We start from the raw sequence: 25,996 nt of genomic DNA, 5'->3' as shown, positions 1-25,996 counted from the left end.
ATAATGGGGGAATTTTATAGACTTGATTTTGTTCAAAAGTTTGAAAATGATTCAAAATTTTGTGAATTCTATTAAGGGTTAATTCTTCATAGTATTTGCTGTTTTGATTGACTATTAGGTAGTTATCTTCAAGTATAGTATGGTTTAAGTATGCAAGCTTATTCAATTTTAGAATGCCATTTATTGCTATGTTCTATTTTATTTAACATTTATTCTTGTGATTATAATCAACAAAACAAGTTTATATATTTATTCCTAATAAATTATAGTATAATTTTAGATAGTTTTGGAGAAGGTGTTGACAAATTGACACTGTTAACAGTCATAATTTGAAATGTTATTACTGCTCTATGTAATCAATTAGTTTTACAATAAAATTTGATAATACTAATAATATAATACTATTGTCTTTTGTTTCTTTTTAGAACCTTGTGAAACATCTTCCAGAGCAGAAGGTACTCAATGAATTAGCACAGTTGAAAAATGAGTATGATGACCTCTGTGAGCCTGAACAATTTGGAGTTGTGGTATGTCTGTCACATAAAAGCACTTAAATTTGGTTGGGAAGTAATATTTGTTAGAAACATTGAAAATAAGTACATCATGAATCACGGTCAGGACCATCCTGTTATTCATCGATTGCCTCATGCAGGTCCCAGTAATGTCTCCATCATTTTAGCCCTGAGATTTTTAAGAAAGTGCTATATTCAAGGCTCTTTAGGATAATGAGACCCATCATTGTTACTGGTATTTGGCATAATGGGTACGCCATGGGGAGTTTGCCAGACTCTGCCGTGTGGGCAGGTTACATTCAGTAGCCTGCCAGTTTGTCCAAAGTAGGAATGAGATAATAAGATGTCATAATAATATTTCACAGTTCTGGGAGCTGGATTTTATAGTCTCTGAGTCTTGGCCATCGATGGGATTACAGGGCGCCAGGGGGCCAGTTAGTGGGTGTGACCCCGCCTACTGGAATTCGGAGGATCTGGGTGGAGGATACTCAGCCCCGATCCGAGTAGGCTTGGAGATCTCAGCCCTGGGACCCGCTTGCCTTTGTTCCTCTGCCGGTACCTTCATGTGTGCGGAGAGTGGTCTCAGCATGGTGGTGGCTGGTTCTGGAGGTCTTCGGCTGCCGGAGCCCTGGTCGGGGCGGCGAGGAAAGCTCAACCCACTCCCCTCCAAGGGGCCCTGGCAAGGACAGCCAGGCACAGGGGCAGGAAACTGAACTGTTCTCTTCCGGGAGCTGGGTTTTATAGTCCCTGAGTCTTGACCATTGATGGAATTACATGGCACCAGGGGGCCAGTTGGTGGGTGTGAAAATAAGTACATATGAATTTTATATTGTAATTAATACAATAGTGATTCAAAAATTTATTATTTTTCATGTTTTTGGAAAAGAAATTTTTATCCTTCAAAGGTTTAAAGAAATCTTATGGGATATATTCCACATCAGTGTTGGCATTTAATTTTATATATGAGATAGATGAAAAATAGTATATGTTGTTACACTGTGTATTTTTCTTCTTACAAAATATTTCTGTTAGAAAAATATTTTTCTTGGTCTTGAAATTTGGCTTCCTTAAATTTAGAAAAAAGATTTTAGTAGATGAATGACACTATTCTCGAGACTATTTTGTGCAGTAATATGTCAGATAAAAGTAGAAGGATGATCATTTTCTCTATAGAATATCATTAATTGAAAATTTTAAATACTTTGAGCTGTGGGAAAAATTATCACAAATATATCTGTTGTATTTGTTTAGTTAAAACATTATTGGAATGACTTCTTTCCTTATCCCCTTTTCTTCGGAAGTGTACAATAGGAGAGTAGTTTTACATTAAATATTAGAGAACACAGCAATATGTATTTAGCATTATCCATACATTTTACTCAAGATATGATAAGGAGGGCATTATTATTCATTATATTATAAAAATCTACTTTTCAATTAGGTACCTGTTTGTTCATTATGTAAATGAATAGTCCTTTAATTGCTATCAAATTTCCTTCCTGACCATTTCATATCAGCATACTATAGCTTTTTAATTACCACTGAATATAATACTGAAACACTGCTCTGCTTCATCCAAAATATGTTATGATGTTTTTCATAGTATTCCATTGGCATTTTGTTATTTTTAAAATCCATTTAAATTCAAAATATGATAGATTTGACTTACCCATATTAAAATATATTAATATCAGTTATACCTTTTTTATATATAAAAAAAGACCATGTTAAGAATCCAATGAAGACAAATCTCTCATCTTTGTTAGGCAAATCAACCAACCTATTATTAATGTTTTAATAACTACTAGTACTTTCATATAATATTAAATAATAGTCAAGACTGAATTCCACATGTGAAACCTAATTTGTTGATTTAATTTATAATTGAAGAAAGGTGATGATATCATGAAAATTCAGCTATGTCATAATGGTTATGATTTTTATAGTAGGTACATTTTAAGAATTTTCTTAAACTATTTGTAAATGCTTTTATTGTCGAAGATGTATTAGTTTTCTAGGCAAGTTATTCAAAATGAATATTCTAGCTATCACACTGAGTAAATGAAGTTTGAAACATAAGAAACAATATTCTTTCTGAAAGAAAATTAGAATAGATAATTTAAGATAATATTTTTGTGCACATAGCCATACATAATTCTGAGTCTGTATATTGGAAGCTGGTATCTACTTGGTATTTTTATTCACTGTCCCCATCCGTAACTATGTGTTTCTAGTTTAAAAAATAAAGGCAAGAACATCACAGTTTTTTGTACTGTGTAAACTAGTTAAGACCATATCAGTCTGGATTTGCCAAAAAAAGTTTAGATAATCTTTTCTCAGAAAGTTATTTTTGAAATAATGATGTACTTTAGTCTTTTAAGTATGTGTGCTTTGCGTGGCTTAGATTATCTTAGATACAGTAGAGATTTAAAATAGGAGATTTTAGGTCTTGAAATGTAAAACTATGCTAATTTTTAGGTTGCTGAAATTAAATTCAAGTATGAGTGAATATAGACAATTAGTTTTAACCCTCAAAATATATCAGAAAGATGCATTTAGAACAACCTTAGAAATGTGCATAATTGTGTACAATAGTGAAAGAGTCAAAACCTGATGTCTTTTTTTCTTTCTCTCCCTCCATTGATGGTATGAGTTGAATATCTTATGTTCATCATTTGATTTCATTTGAAAATCTTTTGTATGTCCTAGGCTTTACAGATTAAAACTTGATCTCTTTAGAATTATAATTCTGCCATTAGCACTCTGGCTTTTTGTTTTCTTCTATTTGGTGAACTGAGTGATTGATGTCTTAATGACATGTCAGATCTTACCTCAGTAAGACCTTTATTCCCATTTCGTGAATTATTTTTTTCCTTCCTATTCAGAGCTTTTTCACTTTTCTGTAGCATCTTTAGCATTTCTTAACTTTTCTTCTCAAGACTTCTATCCTTCTCTGACCCATTAGTTTCACTTACTGCCACAATTTAATCTCTCAAAAAAGATGAAAATACTTAGATTTCCACCAATAATTTTTCTGCCTAAAAAGTTATCTCCATTTTTCTATATTCCCACTTGATCTCTGCCTCTCTTATTTATTTTTCATTCCTGAGCTTAAATTCTCCTGGTGATACCTTCACTGGTCTCTCAAAAAATATTATCAAGTTCTCAATTTAGTCTCAAAAAATACCTTTTTATTGTGATTAATACAGTTTTGTTACTAGATCTAGATTTCAAACCAAGACAGTATATGATTTAATAGTACTTTTAACTTTTGCACTATACTAATGAGTATATATGCAAATTTCATTATTTTAATACACCTGTATGTCAAGAGAGTGATTAATTCCCTTTTAAATTTACTTTTCTCTGTGTGAATTGTTAATGTCTTCTGTTAACTTAAGGATTGTATTGTAACTTGCACTCTCTAGTTCTGTTGGTGAATCTAGATTTTTTTAATAACCATTCTACCCTGTTTTAAAAATATTAAGTTACTGGTGGTGGCTCTTTCAGGGTCAGGGGAAAGAGACCCATTGTATTTACTGGTTTTTGTATATTGAATACACCACGGATAGCTTGCAAGGCTCCCGAGAGGGATAGAGGCTTTTAGGCGGCCTCTAATCGACCTTACAGGTGTTCCCATGCTTCAAACCAAATTTCAACGCATTCAAATATGGTGTGGTAATCTTGTATTAAGTGTTTTATGATGTTGCAGCCACGCAATCTGGAAAGCGTCTTGGAGGGCGTCTGCGGCTGGGTAGTGGAGGTAGTGGAGGTAATGGAGGTCTGCCGGGCTACTGGCTGCTGTATTCCTAGAATGAGCAGATGCCATTGGGTTACATTAGCATGCAACAGGGATGAATGGAGACATTACTGGCGCCCGCTCCAGAAAATCCATGAGTGACAGGATGTCAAATGATCAAGTGAAGTTACTAAGTGATTAAAAATGAGTGGATGGATACATAGATGAATAATAACCTTTTATTGCCCTTGAAATTCTTGGTAGCTTTAACAGTCTCTCCAATTCCTAGAATAATTTGTTTTTTAATTTAATCACCATCAGAATAATTACAAAGTTTTCAGGTTTGAGTCTCAGTCGTATGATGATCAAACGCCCATACCTTCACCAGTGCACATGTTCAACGACCAAGAACCCCAGTATACCCCCATCCTGCCACTCCCCCTGATTTTCACTTTAGTTTCTCTTTACTTTGATTACATTCAATTTTCAACAAAAGACCCACTATTATTATTTGGAATTTCCCCCCATCTATCACACCTGCCGAGAAGGCATCATTAAATAATTTGTTTTCTATTCCTGAAAATGAAGAGCGAATGATGTTGCGCGGCTGCTGTTGCGGCCACACAATTTTTGATTTTTGGTATTTTAGTAATTAAATCCAGAGGCATTTCTGCCAGAAGTGGATAGGTTTCCAGATTGGTTTGAGTGCCTCTGGAATCATGGCCATTCGGGAGCTGAGGAGGCCTTTGTGGTTGGCGACTGGGGTTCTGGTCCTGGGGGCTGGGGTAAGGGCCAGTTCCGACCCCCATCCCGAGAGATGCTGCTTGTCCTGTCACTGCAAGCCATACCTCTCTGCCCGATAGACTGAAAGATGTCAGTTGCCATGCTGCTGCCGAGGGGGATAAAGTACAGGGACAAACACCCTTCTCTTCCTGGGGTGGCATGGGCGGTAGCTTAGTTCTCAGTCCAGAGGCATTTCTGCCAGAAGCGGCCATGTTCCCATATTCATTTGTGTGCCTGTGGAATTATGGCCATTGGAGAGTGGAGGAGGCCTTCATGGGCAGGAACTTGGGGTCTGGTCTGGGCAGGGGGAAGGGTAGAATAAATATTTTTAAAGTTTTTTTTCTGCTACCTAGCTTTACATTCATTGTTAAAGAACAGTAGTCAGTAATCTACCATAAGCAATGTATTGAGACTTATCCAGGATATATATTTTTATATCCTCAAGATATTTAATGTGTTATGGTGTTACATCAGCAACATATAAAACATGGTTTATTATAAGAGAAAAGCACAGAGTCTCCTGCCTCCATTTCTGGCTCTCCTCACCGGGGCCCCTTGGAGGAGGGTGGGTTAAGTTTCCCTCCCCACCCCAAGCAGAACCCTGCAGCTGAAGACCTCCGGTTCCAGCCACAGCCATGCTTAAGACCACTCTCCACACATTTGGGCGAGCCTCACGCATGAAGAAACTGGCAGAGGAACCCAGGTGTGTGGGATCCGGGGCGTAGATCCCCAAGCCTGCTCGTATTGGGACTGGGGCCTCCTCCACCCAGATCCCCAATCTTCCAGAATGTAGGCGTTACACCCACCAACTGCCCCTGGTGCTATGCAATTCCATCAATAGCCAAGACCCAGATACTATAAAACTCTGCTCCCGGAAGTGCGGCCGCATCCTGCTGCCTCTTGTTCCCACTTGCTACCTCCCTGTCTCATCTGTTATCTCATTCGTCAGCTTAAATTTCATCCTCTTGTTGATACTTTCACTTGTTTCTCAATAACAAATATATCTCGATGTCTTTTATTTTGCATGCATTTGCAGCGGCATGACATCTTATTATCTAGTACTTAGTCTGGAAAACCTGGCAGGCTACCAAGAATATCCAGCCCACACAGCAGCGTCTGGCAAACTCCCCGTGGCATATTCAATATGCCAAAAACCAGTAACAATGATGGGTCTCAGTCTCCTGACTCTGAAAGAGCCTTGATTGTGGCACTTTTTAAAATCTCAGGGCTAGAACCTTCAGACTTTACTGGGGCCTGCTCAAGGCAATCGATGAAAAACAGGAAGACAGTGATACAGTGATATTTAATTAATTTTAAAATTAAAATGTGTATATTCAATTAAATTAATTGATATATTATTTATATGCATTTAAATTTCATATCAAACATACTACTAGCTACTCACTAATTACCTTTCCATCTGTGTCATGACCAATTCATCATGTCTTCTAATCACTCTCTTTTTGATGCAACATAACTCTTAGCTTTATTTCCTCCAATTAAACCTTTGCACTTCTACAAATCAGTCTCAGCACAGCCCTTAGCCCTGGAATTTTGAAAAATATTTTCAGCTATATTATAATTGCATTCTTTATTTTTTTATATTGTGAGGCCTTTTCTGACACTGGCCCATTACACATCCTGCTGCTTCTTGTTCCCACTTGCTACCTCCCTGTCTCATCTGTTATCTCATTCCTCAACTTAAATTTCATCTTCTTGTTGATACCTTCACTTGTCTCTCAATAAAAAATATATCTCCATGTCTTTTCAGAGCACAATTTTCATTTAAACTTTGTAGATATCTTCATGTTTTTAATTAGATTTTTATTTCTGATGTTAATTGAATGTCTGTAACCCTCACTAAATTGTAGCTTTTGTTAATGTGTGCATCGTGTTGATTTTATTCACATAGTATGTACTTAAAAATTCTGTTGAATATGTTGTCTGAATGCAAAATCAAGTGGACTCTTCAATTATGAATAATTTCATATTCATAAGATACAGGATAACTTTGAATAATTTAGCCGCCTTATTGAAAATGTTTATTTCCTTGCTTCTTAACAATAAATAATTTGTCTTGATTTTATTCTTTCAACCCTTTCCAATGCCCTTTAGAGTTTGCCTCATTATATAACCAGCTCCTAGCTTATAAAAACAAAATCTCATCAGTTAGAGATAGGTAGATGCCAGAAGTCAGAGTACTTCTAGAAGATTCATTGAAAATAATCATGATGATTATCAAGCAAACACATTACAGTTTAAGCTTTTATTCTTTTGAGATAAAGAAACTGGCCTGCTTGCTCTGAGGCAGAAACTGGCCTGCCAAACTTTCTCTGAACATATTTTTTTTAGCAGTCATATCATTAAGTTGCCTGATATTCACATGTAGGGAGCTACAAAGAAGCAGGGAAAATTGGACAAATTAAAGAAGAAATGAAAAAAGCCTGAGATCCTTTTTCTCTGTCTAGATACAGTCCTCCTGATAAGAAGGATGTGCTAGTCTCTAGACCTTCTGTGATCAATAATCTTTTTCTTTAAGTAGATAGATTGGCTGCATAGATTTCCGCTGACTTGTCCTCCAGCTTACCACCCACAGAATTGAATTTGGTACATTGTTGTACTTATATGCTGTACCTTTAGTTTAAAAAAAAAATCACAGACCTTTGAAAATTCTGCTAGCTAGAACTAGCAGCAGGAGCTTTTAGACTTTTCAGAATGTGTTTTCAGCTCAGCGGCTCTCAAACCTCAGAGCTATGGAAATTCCCACTTATCTTGCAATGAGGATGGAGGCCCATACTGTGTGTATGTATTAAACTCATACGTCTTTGTAAATCGGTTCTCCATTTTCTCACTTCAAAATTGCCCATACTTTTATCAATTAAAAACTTCCTGAAGCTATACTTTATAAAAAAAAAGATGTTGAGATAACCTTTCACATAAAACACTTAAAATGAAAAGCACAGATTATGTGATATTGCTGACAGCACATTTCTTTCCCTTTTTTCCCCTTTCCTTTTTCACTTTCTCTACACAAATGCATCAAGGTGGAGAAATGTATGCCCATAGTTAGAAATATGACTTACAAAGCTGGCTTGATTTTATGTTTTTTAAAACCTCTAAGAGCTTATGTGCTTTATTCAAGGTAGCTTAATCAAATGAAAGGAAATTCTTAAAATGTTTTTTTTAATTCCCTTGTGTCATCCAAGGCAATTCTTAAAAGAAAAATTGTAGCTTTTTTGTTCTTTAATATTAGATCATTTTTCAGTTTTGAATATTGAGACAATCTTGTTTGTCGTTTTAGTTTTCCAGTCAAAAATTTCAGTTTTTATGTGTCGTATTTTGTTTTGAATTTTATTCTTTCAATAAATATGTATACTTATTTTAGATGGACTTTTTATTCATCTGAGAATTAGAAAAAGATCAAATCACAAATCACAACCATCCTGTTATTCGTCGATTGCCTCGAGCAGTAACGTCTCCTTCATCCTAGCCCTGAGTTTTTTTAAAAAAGTGCCATATTCAAGGCTCTTTCAGAGTTAGGAGAATGAGACCCTTCATTCCAGTAGGCAGGGCTCACACCCACCAACTGGCCCCCTGGCGCCGTGTAATCCCATCAATGACCAAAACTCAGAGACTATAAAACCCAGCTCCCTGAAGCGCAGCTGCATTTGTGGCCGCGCAACATCTTATCTCATTCCTACTTTGGACAAACTGGCAGGCTCCCGAATGTAACCTGCCCACTCGGCAGAGTCTGGCAAACTCCCCATGGCGTACCCAATATGCCAAATAACAGTGACAATGAAGGGTCTCATTCTCCTAGAAAAAAGATGCCTTAATAATTTTTAAATTAAGTGAAGCAAAACTATTCATTTTAACTTGAAAGAATTTATCCTCAAATCCTTGTGTATGCATTCTTGATCATCTTATAAACTTCTCATAATATTCCATAAAGTCATAATAATCCCAAGAGTTGCTGGTATCTATCAGTTTTTATAGTAAAACAAGGTAAAATGAAACCACCTTAAAACTGAATATTAAGTACACATCTGCTGAAAGTAGATAAAGGACCAAACACGATAGCCTCTCAGTATCTATATTGCAAACCACAATGCCCCAAAGTAGAGAGAAAGTGTGGGGAAATCTTTTGCCATAGAGGCAGGGGCAGGGTTGGGATGGCAGGATAAACTGGGGATATTGGTGGTGGAAAATGTACACTGTTGGTACATATGGGTGTTGGATCATAGTATGACTGAAACTCAGTCAAGAAAGCCTTGTAACTATCTCACGGTGATTCAATACAAAAAATTTGAAGAACTGAATATTAATTTAATAGTTGCCAAAATCTTTTGTTACTGATTGCTTTTGGTTAAGCTTTTAAGATTAAAAAATATCTGAGTCAGACAATGGAGGTGAATACATACATATCTTACATGTGTGAGTCCATGGTTTTTTATATATGGCTTCCCCAAAAGTTTACTACTCATACTCATAAGTCAATATCTCTAATACCACATATAAAACTACACCAGATATTTTTATGGCTGTTCTCATTCTCAAATAGTTGTTTCCAGAATGATATTTTGGAATTCTTAGTATGATGCTTTTGAATTTTATGTCACTCTAGGAACAAACATTGTTGATATATTATGTCTTATACTGAAGACAAGGTAAAATTTGTTATTGCAAAATTCTATATATCACTTTCTTTGAAGACAATATTCAGTATCAGGACACTCTTATTCTTCTATTATAGATGATATTTTTCAAAATGATTTTTCTGAAGCCAACTTTCTCTGATTTAATACCTATCTGAAATCTAATATGCAAATATTTGCAATTCATTTTATAAAACATGGCCAGTTGAATACTCTTTATTCAGAACAGATAGTAGATGTACTACAGAAAATCAAGTGATAATTCCATAATAATCTACCCTGCCCTTAAAGATGGATTATCATCTTTCCCTTTAAGTCATTGCCTAAAATAGTACAAAGTATTATTTAACAGAGTTCTTCTCTACTTTCTAGCACTTTTACACAGTCATTGTTTCTACACCTCACAACTTTTATATATGCAGTTGACTAGCTGTCTAACTCAAATCCACAATCTTGAAGTTTCATTCAGCTATATTTGCAGTTATCATTGTACGTGACACAAAATTATTCTACATGTTTAATGTTCTGTGGGTTAGAATAGAATTTTTATGAAAATATTATAATGGATTTTATACTATATTTACATGTTTTAATGAGTATTAATTTTTTCATATTAAAATGTTGCATTGTATGTTTCAAGTGTCCAGTATTAAAAATCAGCATGTGAATACAATGCATTATATTCACAATTCAAACCATATCTAACATACATCATAGTAGCAGTTCTTTATGTCTAGATATACTCACACATACACATTTGTCTAGATATCTTCACATATACACATTTGTTGGGTATATTGCCTACTGTTAGCCACTAATTGGTCTATAAATTTTGTTCATTTCATGTCATTTAGTTTACATATTTTCTTGATACATTGCATTTTTGAAATCAGTCAAATAAGTTTCTTTCTCTATTTGCCTCATTTTACTAAACATGACACACTCCTTGCCCATCCATGTTTTTTTTAAAGACAGTATTTCATCTTTTTCAGTATCTGAATAATACTCTAAGTGTATATATTCATATCTTTGTCATTCAATAGTCATTTAGGTTTCCATTTCTTGCCTATTAAAATAATAGTACAGAAAGCATGAAAAAAGATACCTCTTTGAATTAATATTTTTGTGTTTTGGGGTAGATGCCCCCAAATGGAAGAACTGCGTTGTTTTGAATTTCAATTCTTCATGTTTGACAGAGCTCCATACTGCTTTCCATAATGATGTGACCAATATATGCTCTTACCTGCAACTCAATAAAAGTTCCCTTCTCTCCACATCCTTTCTGATACATACTTTCTTATTTTTTATTAATAGTCAATTTTCATACACATGAGGTGATATGTATTATTGTTTATATTTGAGTTTCCATAAATAATAATATATAATGAAAATATTTTCATGTGCCTATTAAACACTGGGTATGTTGTTTTACATTGCTATTTAATTAATGAATTGTGAATACACGTGTATTGAAAGTTGGGATTCCAGCACACCATGTTTCCACACCACTCCTACCACAGGTGTCATTTGACCTCCATTAGTGTTCCCAGATTCCCTTTCATTACCACACTCCACACAGGAGATCCTGGCAAACAACCCATGGCGTATTTGTTATGCCAAAAACAGTAACAATAATATGTCTCATTCCCCTGACTCTGAATGAGCCTCCAATACAAAAGCATTGGGAAAGAGTAAGGAGAGGCTGCTAAAATCTCAGGGCTGGGGTGAATGGAGACATTACTGGCGCCCACTCAAGTAAATCGATGAACAACAGGATGGCAGTGAAACAGAGATGCCACACTCACCCCACCTACCACCATTGGAGGCACCTTTCATAATCTTGATCTGTATGCTTTCTGGAGACAGGTCCTTTTGCCCCCTATGTATTTATTCTTGTTTCTGAGCAACAATCAGTGGTACCCAAGGATTATTCCTGGCTCTGTACTCAGGCCAGACTCCTCTTGGTGCTCTTAGCATCATATGGGATGCTGGGAATCAAACTCATACTGTAACATGGAAGGGAAGCCTTTCTTGCTGTACTATCACTCAGGCTCCCTCCCTTCCCAGTATTTTTGTATTTGTTTTATTGTTGAGTTTGGTGAGTTCATGATATGCTTTGTGTATTTTTCAATAGATAATATGAAAATAACTTATCTCATTCAGTAGGTTGTCTTTTGATGCATGCCTTTTATTTTGATGCAGTCCCATCTACTAATTTTTGCATTTGTTTTATTGTGCAGTTATCAAACACATTTTTGTGACTGAAAACAAAAAGTGTATCAGCTATGTTTTCTTCTATACATTTTATGCTTTCAAGTATTACCTTCAGAACTGTAATAACCATTCTGAATATATGTTGTGTATGTCACATTAGGTAGTAGCCTACTTTCATCCTTTCACATGTGGCTGTCCTATTTTCCCATTATCACTCATTGAACAGAATTCCTAACTCCTTTTAAAGGACTCCTTGCAGTACATCCTTTTTCCTGATTCCTATGATAAACTAGTTTTCCACGTGTGCTTGATTTTACTTTTAGTCTTTCAATCCTTGGTGTTAATATTTTTTAATATGATGCTATTGTTATCCTTACTGCTTCTCAGTGGAGTTTGAAGTTGGAAGCATGATACTTTCATTATTTTCCCTTAGGAGTATTTTTGCCATTTGAAGTCTTTAGGAGATCAAAATAAATTCCATCATCTTTTTGTTCTAGTTATGTAAAAATTTCTTTGTATATCATTTTAAATGGTATTGTCATTTTAATATTAACATTAATTTATAGAGTAGAAAATGATCACATTCAATTTTACAGAAAAGTGACTTTCTTAGTGCAAACAAAAAATTAATAGAAATAGCCTTAATGGTAATGTGTAACTGAGTAGCTGTACATGCATATCTTCTTCCTTTGTATATCATCTTTACACATTTGTCTTTTTTCTCTACATATTCTCATGGAATAGTGGCATATAGATTTATATTTGCCAATGATATTGGTAGTAGTGAAATGTATAAAATACCAATTATACAAACAAAACAGTCTAAGACCTTGGGGAAATAACTTACTTATACCTGTTCTCACTAAAGCTTTCAGTGAACTTTTTGATACAGTGAAGATCAGCTAAAGACATGTTCGCTGCTTAATGTGATTTTATAGACAAGAAACTCATTATGTAACAATATCCCCTACCTATCAAAGCTTTATGGTTTCAGCTTTTCACAATACTACAATATAAAAGGAAGGATGTCAGTCAACTAAACTGCTATAAGGGACAACAAGTAATAATAAACAGTTGCTCTGAATTTTTGTTTCTTTGAATATTATGACATAGCTACTTAAAGTACATTATTCTAATAATAATTGTGCTTGCGTTTGAGAAGGTACTCAGTGCATATGATTTCAAATGTCCATTATCCAAGACATTTCTTTTTATATACAACTCTTTTAATGTATATTCAACTGTTGTCTTTTAGTGTACATTCACCTGATTGTAAAATCTAGATTATTGCAGCAAATTTTGTTCATATAATTTCAAGCTAATTTGTTACTCTCATTAAGAGCTATACACATATAGCTTTACCTTCTGCACATTATCTTGATCTTAAAATACATTTTATGATAACTATGACAATAAGGGACTGAAGTGATAGCACAGTACGTAGGGTGTTTGCCTTGCACACAGCCAACATGGCCGACCCCAGTTTGATCCCTCCACCCCTCTCCGAGAGCCCAGAAAGCTACTGAGAGTGTCTCGCCGGCATGGCAAAGCCTGGCAAGCTACCCGTTATGTCTTCGATATGCCAAACAAAATAGCAAGTCTCACAGTGTTACTGGGCCTGCTCGAGCAAATCGATGAACAACAGGAGGATAGTGATATTGATAGTGATATGATAATAAGATATATTATAAAACAGATTTAGTATTTAACATACTTTAAGTAGTTAATGAGTGTTGTTAATACTTGTTCTATGGAAACACACTTTTCTTAACTATGTATGAGAGAAACTTCCTGTTTAGATTTTGGAGACTCACTAGGTACCCAGTCTTTCTGTTGGGAATATTTGAGATGGAATAATATGGTAATAATAGCAGTAGGTTTTTTTTAGTACTTATATTGCATTTTTGTGTGTTTGTGAGCTCATGGAAATGCTCAGATTTTTTTAACTTTTTTTTTATTTTTACTAGTGAAACACCGTGAGATACAGTTATAGACTTACAAATTTTTGTGCTTGGGTTTCGATTATACAATGATCAAATACCCATCCTTCCACCAGTGCCCATGTTCCACCACCATGAATCCCAGTATCCCTCCCACCCCCATCCCTCCCATCCCACCCTGTCTCTGTGGCAGGGCATTCCCTTTTGTTTTCTCTCTCCTTTTGGGTGTTGTGGTTGCTCAGATAATTTTAAAATATTAATATACAGGTAATATAGTTACAATATTGTTTAAGTCTATAATATTGAAGTACAAAGTCTATTAACACCACCAACAATAACAAATTTCCCATGAACCTCTACTTTTGTCCTATGTGATCTTATCAGCTACAATTAGTAGCACTTAACAGAGTATCTCATTTATGACTTAATTCTACTTTTAATGGATCATTTGAGGAATATATTTTAATGATGAAAATCATAGACTTAGAAATATAAGTCAACTTGCAGTAAATCTTATTAACGAGAAAGTAACAGAACTATAATTCAAGTTAAAATCTCTGCCATAGAAAAGTCCCTCTTTATTCCACAATGACTTATGTTAAGTATCAAAAGAATACTGTTAATATATTCTTTGTCTTTGTCACTGCCCCTGTCTTTAACTCTGTTTCTTTAGATGTTAGCAGAAAATTATCTTGAATCTAATATTGAAAATTAGTAGATAGGGCACCAAAGAAAAGAGCTCAACAGGCTGGAATATGTTATTTGTACATTGGGGCCCCGGTTCAATCTCTGACACTGGATTGACTGCCAGGCACCTCAGAATACTGACTAGGGATATTCAACATACTAGGTGTGGCCCAGAAATCAAAACAAAAATGTATCTAGGGCTATGAATTTGTGCCAAGATTGAGCCTGGATATTATTGCTGTGATGACAGATGTAGTGGCAAATTACTTTTCATATTCATCCCCATTTCCCACATTTGCTTAACATGATACTTATTTTTGCTGTGCTTCCTCCTTCGAATTTAGCACTTTACTGGAATTCATGCGGCTGACCCAGGTTTGATTCCCTCACCCCTCTCAGAGAGCCCGGAAATCTACTGCGAGTGTCTTGCCCACATGGCAAGGAAAAGCCTGGCAAGCTCCCCTTAACATATTCTATATGCCCAAAACAGTAACAATAAGTCTCACAATTTATTGTGAGATGTTACTGGTGCCCGCTGGAGCAAATCTATGAACAATGGGAGGACAGTGCTGCAGTGCTACTGGAATTCTAATTTAGATGAATTAATGAATCCATTCATTGACTGTTTCATTTCATTATTAATTTATTACTAATTATACAGATCACCACTATGTGCCAAATCATATTCTAGAGGATCATTAAATGCATGTATTTTGCCATACAGAGGGCTATTTTTAGACACATTATAGTTTACAGCCTACTTCAGAAATCATGTTGACTAATGAAAGATTTCCCTATGAAGTAATAGAATTTCAAAAGGCCGAATTCCCTAGCATTTCCTGTTTGACATCTTAGTTGAAGACCCTGGGAACAATGGTTCTTTCTATTCCATTAATCCCATACCCCTTTTCGTTTTCTTTCCATCTCGACTTGTATCCTTTCTGCTATGAAACCTTCATTAAGGTCACACCCAGCAATGCTCAGGGGTCACTCCTGGCTCTGCACCCAGGAATCACTCCTGGCGGTGCTTGGAGGACCATATGGGATGCCGGGGATTGAACCCAGGACGGCAGCGTGCAAGGCAAATTCCCTACCTGCTGTGCTATATCTCCAGCCCTGTTTTTTCACTTTAATGCCACCTCTTTCCCTGTGTGTGTGTGTTTGTGTGTATGTGTGTGTGTTGTATAAAAACAAGTTAAATGACTTGTAAACATGAATTATAGTCTAAAAATCTGTCTTAGGAACTATTCAAGAAAATTAAAACCTAAGGTGAAAAAAGTACAGAATTCTTAAATAATCAATTTAATTCAAATTTTGAATAATATATTTGAATATAACTAATTATTTGCCATCAACCTTTTTTAAAGTTGGCAAACTTATTTGATGCATGCATATTTAGAAAATATGTTTTATGAATAGAATTAATTTTACAATTAAATTTTCTTTCAGAGCTAGTACTCTAATCAATATGCATAATAATGTCTAAATGGTTAGAAAATGTGGTTCCACTTATATTTTGAATCACCATGAGATACAGTTACAAAGCTTTCATGATTGAGTTTTAGTAATACAATGATCGAACACCCAGTGTACAGTTTCCACCAACAATGTGCAAAGTATCCTTCCAGCCACCCCCACCCCACCCCACACACTGCCTTTATGGCAGGCACTTTCCTTCTTACTCTCTACTTTGGGGCATTATGATTTGCGGTTATTTGCTCTTTCATCAGTTTACATTTTACTCAGCTATCAAGTTTATGATGTTATTGCACTTGTTTTGTAGTTTCAGAGTAACTATACCAAAACACTGCCAAGATTTGTCTTTTATCCCATGGATTCTAACTCCTCTCCCCACCTAATTTCCTTAGTTTCCAGTTCTGTAGATCATGCTGTATAGTTTGTTTGGATTGAGATTATTTGAATGTTATTGGTAGCAAATATTTATGTAGTTAGCATATAGCAATTATTTAACTTCAATAATATTTCTAATGCTATAAGGGTGATATAATCTATGTCTAAATGGAGCAGCTGGTTTTGTGATGCATATTATCTTTGGAATATTTAAATCAAACAAAACAATATTAAAACCCAGATAAAATTTCTTTTATGAGAAAATTTTATTGTATTATCTATAAAATGATTCTCACTAGAGAAAGGAAATGAGAAACTTTAAATATGTGTTCTGATAGACTGTTTCTAATCTTACAGATGAGCTCAGTGAAAATGTTGCAGTCACGTCTCAATAGCATTCTTTTCAAGCTCATGTTTGAAGAACAAGTGAACAACATCAAGCCAAGCATCATAGCAGTAACTCTTGCCTGTGAAGAATTGAAAAAAAGTGAAAGTTTTAACAGACTTTTAGAGTTAGTTCTTTTGGTTGGAAACTACATGAACTCTGGCTCAAGAAATGCTCAGTCTTTGGGTTTTAAGATCAACTTCCTTTGTAAGGTAAGGTAACATTTACACTGATCATTTGCAACAATGATTTTTAACTATGAGAGGACTCACTCTAAGTAGCAATAGTACAATCATAAACGAGCCAAGAAATATTTCAGACAAGTTTATTATACGGTATGTAAATTATGTGTGGATGTAATTTTTAGAAATATTCTTGTAGAAAACTAAATGCTCACACTGAGCACATCTTACTTTAGTTTTTAGATCAGAATAAAAGTTTTTACTTGTGATGGGGTTAAGGGGTTTCATGTACAACAGAGTTAAGGAATGATAAAAGTTGAACCAAAGGCACTCCCACAACAACCCCTCTAATTCTGCCTATTTGCATACTTTTGATTAGTGCCATTCTGAGGCTGTGAAATATTTCATCATTTTTTAAAATTTGAACTTCTCTAGTTATGACTGTTGGTGGGTAAACTCAGTTTTATTGATCAATTCTATCAGATTTGTAGCCTTTGACTATTTTCTAATTCATCACTATGCTTCTTTATATTTCAGTTCTTGTGAATGGTGAACATAGAAAAGAGACTTGGAAAATGATCATATATATTTATTTCTGAGTTAGAGCAAACAAATATTATTTAAACAAATGTTCCCGGTGATGTAAATGGACATACCATAGCTGAAGGTGTATAAGAAATATAGATTTGAAATATCTCAGAGATCAGGCAGTCTATCTTTGACATCACACAATTTTCCCAATTTTTTTCTTATGTGAAAACATTGCAAAGTATTTCTATTTGGGGCTGGAGAGGCAATATTGTCAGTAAGTATAGTGGGTAAGCTTTCCTTGAATGAAAGTTTAGTGGGTAAGTAAGTATAGTAAGTATAATAAGTATATAGTAGGTAAGGTAAGTATAGTGGGTAAGCTTGCCTTGAATGTAGTTGACTCTTGTCCTGTTTCCCTCACTGTATATAGTCCCCTGCCAAAAATGATCCTGAGTCAGATAAAAGCACTGAGTAAAGCAAGGTGTTGCCGCCAAACAAAACAAAAAAGTTTCTTTGTAACTGGAGTGTACAGCAGGCCCAGTGCTATCCTTGCTTTTGGCTGAACCGCAACCTAAATGGTCCCAGAAATACTGGCAGGGAGTAAATCCATAGCAACAGAACCAAGAATAAGCCCTAGGTACAGCCAGGTGTGACCACCTGCGCCCGCACAAGCACACACACAGCACATATTAATTTCTTGAAGTGTATTATGGTACAGCCAGGTGTGACCACCTGTGCCCCCACAAACACACACAGCACGTATTAATTTCTTGAAGTGTATTATAGTGGGAATTCCAAATCCAGGAACACGATAGAAATTTTTCAATTTATTTGTTTAAATAGGTTTGCATTATATATACATAGACTGTCCATTGTCCTCCCGTTGTTCATCATTTTTCTTGAGCGGGTACTAGTAACGTCTCACAACAAATTGTGAGACTTGTTACTGCTTGTGGCATATCGAATACGTCACAGGGAGCTTGCTGGCTCTCCGAGAGGAGTGAAGGATTTGAACCCGGGCCGGCCGCGTGCTAGGCAAACGCCCTACCCACTGTGCTATTGCTCCAGCCCATGTATAGACTAGCAGTTTAATATATAACAATAATTATTTATTCCTGGTAATTTGAGCTAACGGCCATAATTCATAAATTGTAACATTTGTAGATAGTGGAATGTGTAATACAATGTACACAAAGATGATGAATCTTAAGATATTCTTTTTCGATCATTATAAATATATTATAAATAAAGATATAGTTATAAATATTCATAATCTGTATACATATGTTTAACTCTTTCTGGGACACACAGATGGTGTTTTCAATGCAAGTGCCTTAACTCCTGTTTTATCTGTCTGTTTTCTCATTCTTACTTCATATTGAAAACATGTAAAAGTCTCTTAATTTAAATAAAAACATCCTAAAATGTCTTTACTTCAAACTATTCAATTTAATTACACAAACTGACTTCTTTGAAGTTAAATGAATTATTTATACATGGGAACAAAGTACTGAATTAATTTCAAATATCATTTTATAGTTGCATCTTACACTTTTTAGAAAGGCTTCTTCCTGTCATCATTCTGTCAAATGAAAGTTCTTCCACACAACACTGATCTGACATCTATCACTGGAGGTATGCTCAAAGGAATCAATACAAAGATTTTTGCTAAATTCAGATAAAATAAAAAATAATCTTGTGGGAAATACTATTATGTAATAGTAGGTGTTCCAAAAGAGAAAGAAGTGTTTTAAAATCTTTGCTCCCTAATTTTTGTTGAATTTAACATTTGAGGGAGATACTTTCTATTAGTCAATAAATATCTTGTCTTATGCGTATTATTCTCTTAATGTCTTGGATTTAGAGGATATCCCTGGAATAGAAAAGATTCTGAGTTTATATGAATGTCTAAATACAGAAATTTGTAGAAATCATTAGCTTAAATATATAATCTCTTGGAAGCTGAATAAACCACTGATATTTGATTAGCTGGAAATACTGTTAAGTACTTGCTCTTTTATTATAATGTATCAGTCCTCTCATGTGGTATTCAGTCCCCAAAGGCAATTCCTAGCCACTCTAGTTTGTGATTCAATGCATTGCATGTCTAGGGAATGGAATCTATCAAAGGTGGGCAGAACATTGACTCTAGATTACAGAAACAAAAATGCTAATGAAGGAGAGAAATGCAAAGGTGAAGCAAGAAGAGGAGGGCCTGGGAGTAACATAGTGGCAAGGGCCAGGGACCTTAGGCTTGTCTTTAGTATAGAGGTAAGGAATCTTTATATATCTAAACCACTAGAGCCAATATTATTGAAAGCAGGAGTCCTAAAATACAATAATTAAACGTATAGTGGCATATTTCAAGAAGATACGTTGGATGGTTGTAGTGAACCTTGGGCCATTAATAGAAGGATGTGATAGTGAGATTGGATGTGGGGACATTGGATGCCAGGAACCCTAATGTAAATAACTTTGTGAATCAAAGTATCTAAATAAATTTTTTTCTAAATAAAAAATTTAATTAAAAAAAGTTATATAATTTCCTCAGGCCTTATGTTGCCGGAAAACTTGACCACCTTGCCTAAATATCGACAAATGCTTGAGGGCCTCCAGGCGTATAGCCAATGGTGCTTGAGGGACCACGGAGTCCTGAGAATTGACTCTGTGATCATAATCTTTTTCTCTGAATTATTTGTAAAGTTGTAAACATTGCTTGTTTTCATAAACACAAATCCTGACTTCACCTCAAATATTGTTGAAGTAATAAATGAGTTTATTTATTTAATACCATAGATATTTTTGGAAAATGACCACTATTGACTTTATGAAAGGTACTCTACAAATAGGACCTCTAAAATATCATAAAGCACTATTTCGTCGAGTTTCTTTTCTTAAACATAAACCTTGGAAGTAGGAGACATAGACTCATAGTTATTTGATTTTGTATTCCATGGGGTTTATTGATTATTTTCCATTTGGAATGTCAGATATTTTTCCCTGTTCTAAGATACACAGTGGCTTACAATTACATAATTATTATCTATCCCCTATTGCAAATTTTAAAACTCAAATCTAGTATGTTTATGTAATTTTTCTAAGTTTAAAAAAACTGATGAATTTCTAACTTATTCTCAATTATAGATTTCATCCTAAACTTTGAAACACACTGTGTCTTGTTGTATTGTGACAGAGTTTGGCTATCCAAGATTAATTTTTTTATTTTATTTTATATTTTTTAATTTTTTTTATTAGTGAAACACCATGAGGTACAGTTGTAGATTTACAATTTTTTGTGCTTGGGTTTGATTATACAATGATCAGATACCCATCCCTCCATCAGTGCCCATTTTCCACCACCATGGATAATATCCTCCCCACCCCTATCCCCCCATACCCCCCTGCCACTGTGGCAGGGCAATACCCTGTGTTCTCTCTCTCCTTTTGGGTGTTGTGGTCTGCAAAAGAGGCATTGAGTGGCAAACATGTTCAGTCCATAGTCTACTTTCGACATGCATCTCCCCTCCTGGGAGGATCCTCCAAACACCCTTTATTTGGTATTCCCTTCTCTATCTGAGCTGCCCTTTCCTCTAGAATGCCCGACTGGCCACTAAGCTATGGAGTAATCCTCCTGGTGCTGATCTCAGCTATTCTTGGGTATTAATCTCATATTTTGTTACTTTATATCCCCCAGATGAATGCAATCTTTCTATCTCTATCCCTCTCTTTCTGACTCATTTCGCTTAGCATGATACTTTCCATGTTGTACCACTTGTATGTAAATTTCATGACTTCATCTTTTCTAACAGCTACATAGTACTCCATTGTGTAGATGTATCAAAGTTTCTTTAACCAGTCATCTATTCTTGGGCATTCAGGTTTCTTCCAGTTTCTGGCTATTGTAAAGAGTGCTGCAATGAACTAACAAGTGCAGATGTCACTTCGACTATACATTTTTGCCTCTCTGGGATATATTCCCAGGAGTGGTATTGCTGGGTGAAATGGGAGGTCAATTTCTAATTTTTTGAGAATCGTCCATACTGTTTTCCAGAAGGGCTGAACCAGTGGACATTCCCACCAACAGTGAAGGAGTGTCCCTTTCTCGCCACATCCACGCCAGCATTGGTTGCTTTTGTTCTTTTGAATGTGGGCCAGTCTCTGAGGTGTGAGATGGTATCTCATTGTGGTTTTGATCTGCATCTCCCTGATGACTAATGATGTAGAGCATTTTCTCATGTGCTTTTTTTCCATTCAGATTTCTCCTTTGAGAAACTTTCTGTTCATTTCATTGCCCCATTTTTGGATGGGATTGGATGTTTTCTTCTTGTGGAGTTTAACCAGTATTTTGTATATCCTGGATATCAACCCCTTGTCAGATGTGTATTCGGCGAATATCCTTTCCCATTCTGTAGACTGTCTTTGCATTTTGGTCACTGTTTCTTTGGAGGTGCAGAAGCTTCTTAGTTTAAGATAGTCCCATTTATCTATCTCTGTTTTCACTTGCTCAGTCAGTGGCGTGGCATCTTTGAAGATACCATTAGCTTCAGTGTCATGGAGGGTTTTGCCAACTTTGTCTTCAATGTACCTTATGTTTTCTGGTCTGATGTTGAGGTCTTTAATCCATTTTGATCTTACTTTTGTACTTGGTGTTAGGCAGAGTTCTGAGCCCATTTTTTTGCATGTAGCCGTCCAGTGATGCCAGCACAATTTGTTAAAGAGGCTTTCCTTACTCCACTTCACATTACTTGCACCTTTATCAAAGATTAGATGATCATATGATTGAGGGGAGATGTCAGTGTATTCAACCCTGTTCCATTGGTCTGCAGTTCTGCCTTTGTTCCAGTACCATGCTGTTTTAATTATTACTGCTTTGTAGTACAGTTTGAAGTTCGGGAGGTTTATTCCTCCCATTTTCTTTTTCCCAAGAATTGCTTTAGCTATTCGTGGGGGCTTATTGTTCCATATAAATTTCAGGAGTGTTTTCTCCATTTCTTTGAAGAATGTCATGGGTATCCTTATAGGGATTGCATTGAATTTATACAATGCTTTCGGTAGTATTGCCATTTTGACAATGTTAAGTCTCCCAACCCATGAGCAGGGGATATCTTTCCATTTCCTCATGTCCTCTTTTATTTCCTGAAGTAGCGTTTTGTAGTTTTCTTTGTACAGGTCCTTTACTTCCTTAGTTAAGCTGATTCCTAAGTACTTGATTTTCTGGGGCACAATTGTGAACGGGATTGTTTTTTTCATTTTGCTTTCTTCTCTCTCACTGTTTGCCATGGACTTTTGGGTATTGATTTTATAGCCTGCAACTTTACTATATGAGTCTATTGTTTCTAGGAGTTTTTTGGTTATCCAAGATTAATTTTAAGGACTCATTACAGAACTAATTACAGAGGAGTTCTTAAAAATTATTTCAATAATATGCATTTTCTTCATTCTTTGATCACGATCACGACCATACTGTTGTTCATCGATTGCTGTGAACAGGCCCTAGTAAAGTTTCCTTCGTCCTAGCCCTGAGATTTTTTGAAAAGTGCCATATTCAAGGCTCTTTCAGGGTTAGGAGAATGAGACCCATCATTGTTACTGGTATTTGGCATATTGGGTCCTCCACAGGGAGTTTGCCAGACTCTGCCGTGTGGGCGACATCTTATTATCTCATTCATTCTTTGATACCTTATAAAATGGAGGTCTATTATTAATTTATAAATTTAATATCCAGGTCAAAGTAACTAAGAGCATATTGATAGAAAGTTTTTCTTCCTGAATATGTTTTAAATTATTCAGGCAGTAGAACCTATATGTTTTGATACCAATATAATATCTAGTCTAAATTATTATAGTAATGCCACTTAGATATTTTTAGACTAGAGATTCCAGAATATATTGACATACTGTCAACTTCTTCAGATTAAAAAAATATCATTGAGTTTCCCCCACTTCAAAAATCTGTAAAGCAACAGAAAGTACCCATTGCATTGGTAGCTACCACTGGTTCTTTGGATCATTTAAGCACCCACCTAGGTCTCATATCGCATACTTTGTGAAGCACATTTATACAATTGTATAAAATAAAAGTTTGATCTAAGTCAGCCTTTGTTCTCAATACTGCAGAAATTGCATCTCTTCTTCAGAGAACTGATTAAAATGATGCAGTATCCGAATTAGAATTAGAATCCAACTATTTCTGGGACCCATTAGATAACTTTAGTGGATAAAGCTATCTTTAGAATTGGATGACTCTTGATTTACTAAAATATGTTTTCCTATCAAACAATGCATAGCATTACTAGGAATTGGGAAATATTATTGATACTCTGCTGCAAAGAAATGTGATTTGAGAAATATAAAGTCTTTTGAAAAATTATATGTATGATATTTCTGTCAAGTGCAGAGTAGATAAAGTGTTTGGCCCTGTTTCAATCTATTTTTCTCTTTTTGGGGCCTTCAGACTTTGTCTTACATGGTGCTATATTTATTCATTTATTATTAAATAATAAATAAATTTATTTAAATACACCTGTAAAGGTGATTAGAGGCTGCCCCAAAAGCCTTCATCCCTCCCAGAGAGCCCAGCAAGCTACTGAGAGCCTAGCACACTACCTGTGGCATACTCGATATGCCAAAAACAGTAACAATGATGATCCTCATTCCCCTGACCCTGAAAGAGCCCCCGATATGCCATCAGGCTACACTAGCATGTGAGAGGGACGAATGGAGACATTACCGGCGCCTACTCAAACAAATCGATGAACCAAGAGGTGATAGTGATAGTGATTTATTTAAATTGAAGCCCCTTGAGATACACAGTTACTAAGCTGTTTATGGTTGAGTTTCAGTCATACAGTGTTCCAACACTCATCCCTCCACCTGTGTACATTTCTTACTACCAATTTCCATAGATTCCCTCCCACAACCACCCCCCTCCCCCCTCTTTTCCTACCTCTCCCCAAGCCTGTCACACTCTCCCCCCCTCTTTTTCTTTTGGGCATTATGGTCTGCAATACAGGTACTGAGAGGTTATCATGTTTGTTACCCCATCTATTTTCAGCCAGCAGTTCTTATGCAGAGTGATCTTTTCCAACTATCATTGTTATAGTGGTCCCATCTCTATACCAACTGGCTTCTTTCCCAGCACTTGATGTAGGCTTCCAACCATGGACCAATCTTCCTCGCCCTTGTTTCAACTGTTCTTGGGTATTAGTCCCGTACTATATGTTTTTTTTTATATCTCACAAATGAGTGCAGTCATTCTATGTCTCACCCCCTCCTACTGACTCCATTCGGCATGATACTTTCCATGTCCATCCATTCAGTAGTGAATTTCGTGACTTCATTTTACCTGGTTACTGTGTAGTTTTCTATGGTGTAGTTATTCCATGGTTTCTTTTTATCCATTCAACTGTCATGGGACACTTTGGTTGTTTCCAGTTTCTAGCTGTTGTGAATAGTGCTGTAATAAAGGTAGACGTGAAGATTGCTTTTCTGCAGTGTCTTTTTGGGACCCCAGAGTATGTTCCCAGAAGTAGTTTTGTTGGATTTGTGGAAGCACAATTTCTTATTTTTTTGAGGAATGCCCATATTGTTTTCCAAATGGCTGGACCACTCGATTGTCCCACCAACAATGAATGAGAGTCCCTTCATTCCTACATCCATACCAGCATTGTTTCTTTTTGTTCATTTCTATGTGTGCCAGTCTCTGTGGTGTGAGATGATATCTTATTGTTATTTTCATATGCGTTTTTGTGATGATTCATGATGCAGAGCATTTTTTCACATCCTTTTTGGCCACTTGTATTTCTTCTTTGAGGAAATTTCTGTTCATACTTTCTATTTTTTATGTGGTTTGATGAGGTTTTGTCTTGTGATGTTCTACCAGTACCTTATATACCTTGACTATTAACCCTTTCTCTGATGGTTTGGGTAAATATTTTTTTCTATTCCACTAGTCTTCTCTATATCTTAGTCACCATTTCTTTTGAGGTACACTAGTTTCTTAGTTTTATGTAGCCCCTTTTGTTTGTCTTTGCTTCTACATGCTGGGTCAGTGGTGTTTCATCTTTGAAGATGTCCTTTGCTTCAATGTCATGGAGAATTCTGCCTACTCTTTCCCCCATGTACCTTATGAATTCAGATCTGATACTGAGGTTTTGAACCATTTTGATTTGACTTTTGATCCTGGCATTAGAGAGAGGTCTGAGAATTTATTTTTGTATGTAGTTGCCCAGTGTTCCCGGCACCAGTTGTTGAAAAGGCTTTCCTTGCTCCAAGGAAATTTAAAGTTATTTTTTTGATTTTTTATTTAAAGTTATTTAAAATTATTTAAAGTAAATTTTTTTCAGTTTTAATCTTGTAGTTTTTTGTTCTACAGAGTGATATATAAGTCCAATGCAAATACAGAGAAGGTTGTTTTTGTTATGATGTGTTTTAAAATGTGATATGTGTTTTACATACCATAACATCTGTTCATAATTCATGTCTCGTAGACATGAACATTTCTATTCAAGCAAGAACATT

At 35.6% G+C, this 25,996-nt stretch overlaps 1 protein-coding gene across 4 annotated transcripts in view; it reads left to right on the top strand.

Annotated features, from left to right (window-relative positions):
* The window catches only part of DIAPH2 (diaphanous related formin 2), a 760,781-nt gene that overhangs the window by 359,704 nt on the left and 375,081 nt on the right, over window positions 1–25,996 (top strand). For all 4 annotated transcript variants that reach the window (XM_056124107.1, XM_056124108.1, XM_056124106.1 and 1 more), the window contains 2 exons: window positions 426–527; window positions 16,739–16,978. In XM_056124107.1, the coding sequence (XP_055980082.1) occupies window positions 426–527; window positions 16,739–16,978 (342 nt within the window). The remainder of the gene's footprint in view (window positions 1–425; window positions 528–16,738; window positions 16,979–25,996) is intronic.

Source organism: Sorex fumeus, unplaced genomic scaffold (assembly GCF_029834395.1).
Source record: "Sorex fumeus unplaced genomic scaffold, SorFum_2.1 ptg000050l, whole genome shotgun sequence".
NCBI lineage: Eukaryota > Metazoa > Chordata > Mammalia > Eulipotyphla > Soricidae > Sorex > Sorex fumeus.
The sequence above is the reverse complement of the archived record's forward strand: the minus strand, read 5'-3'. Positions and strand labels throughout refer to the sequence as shown.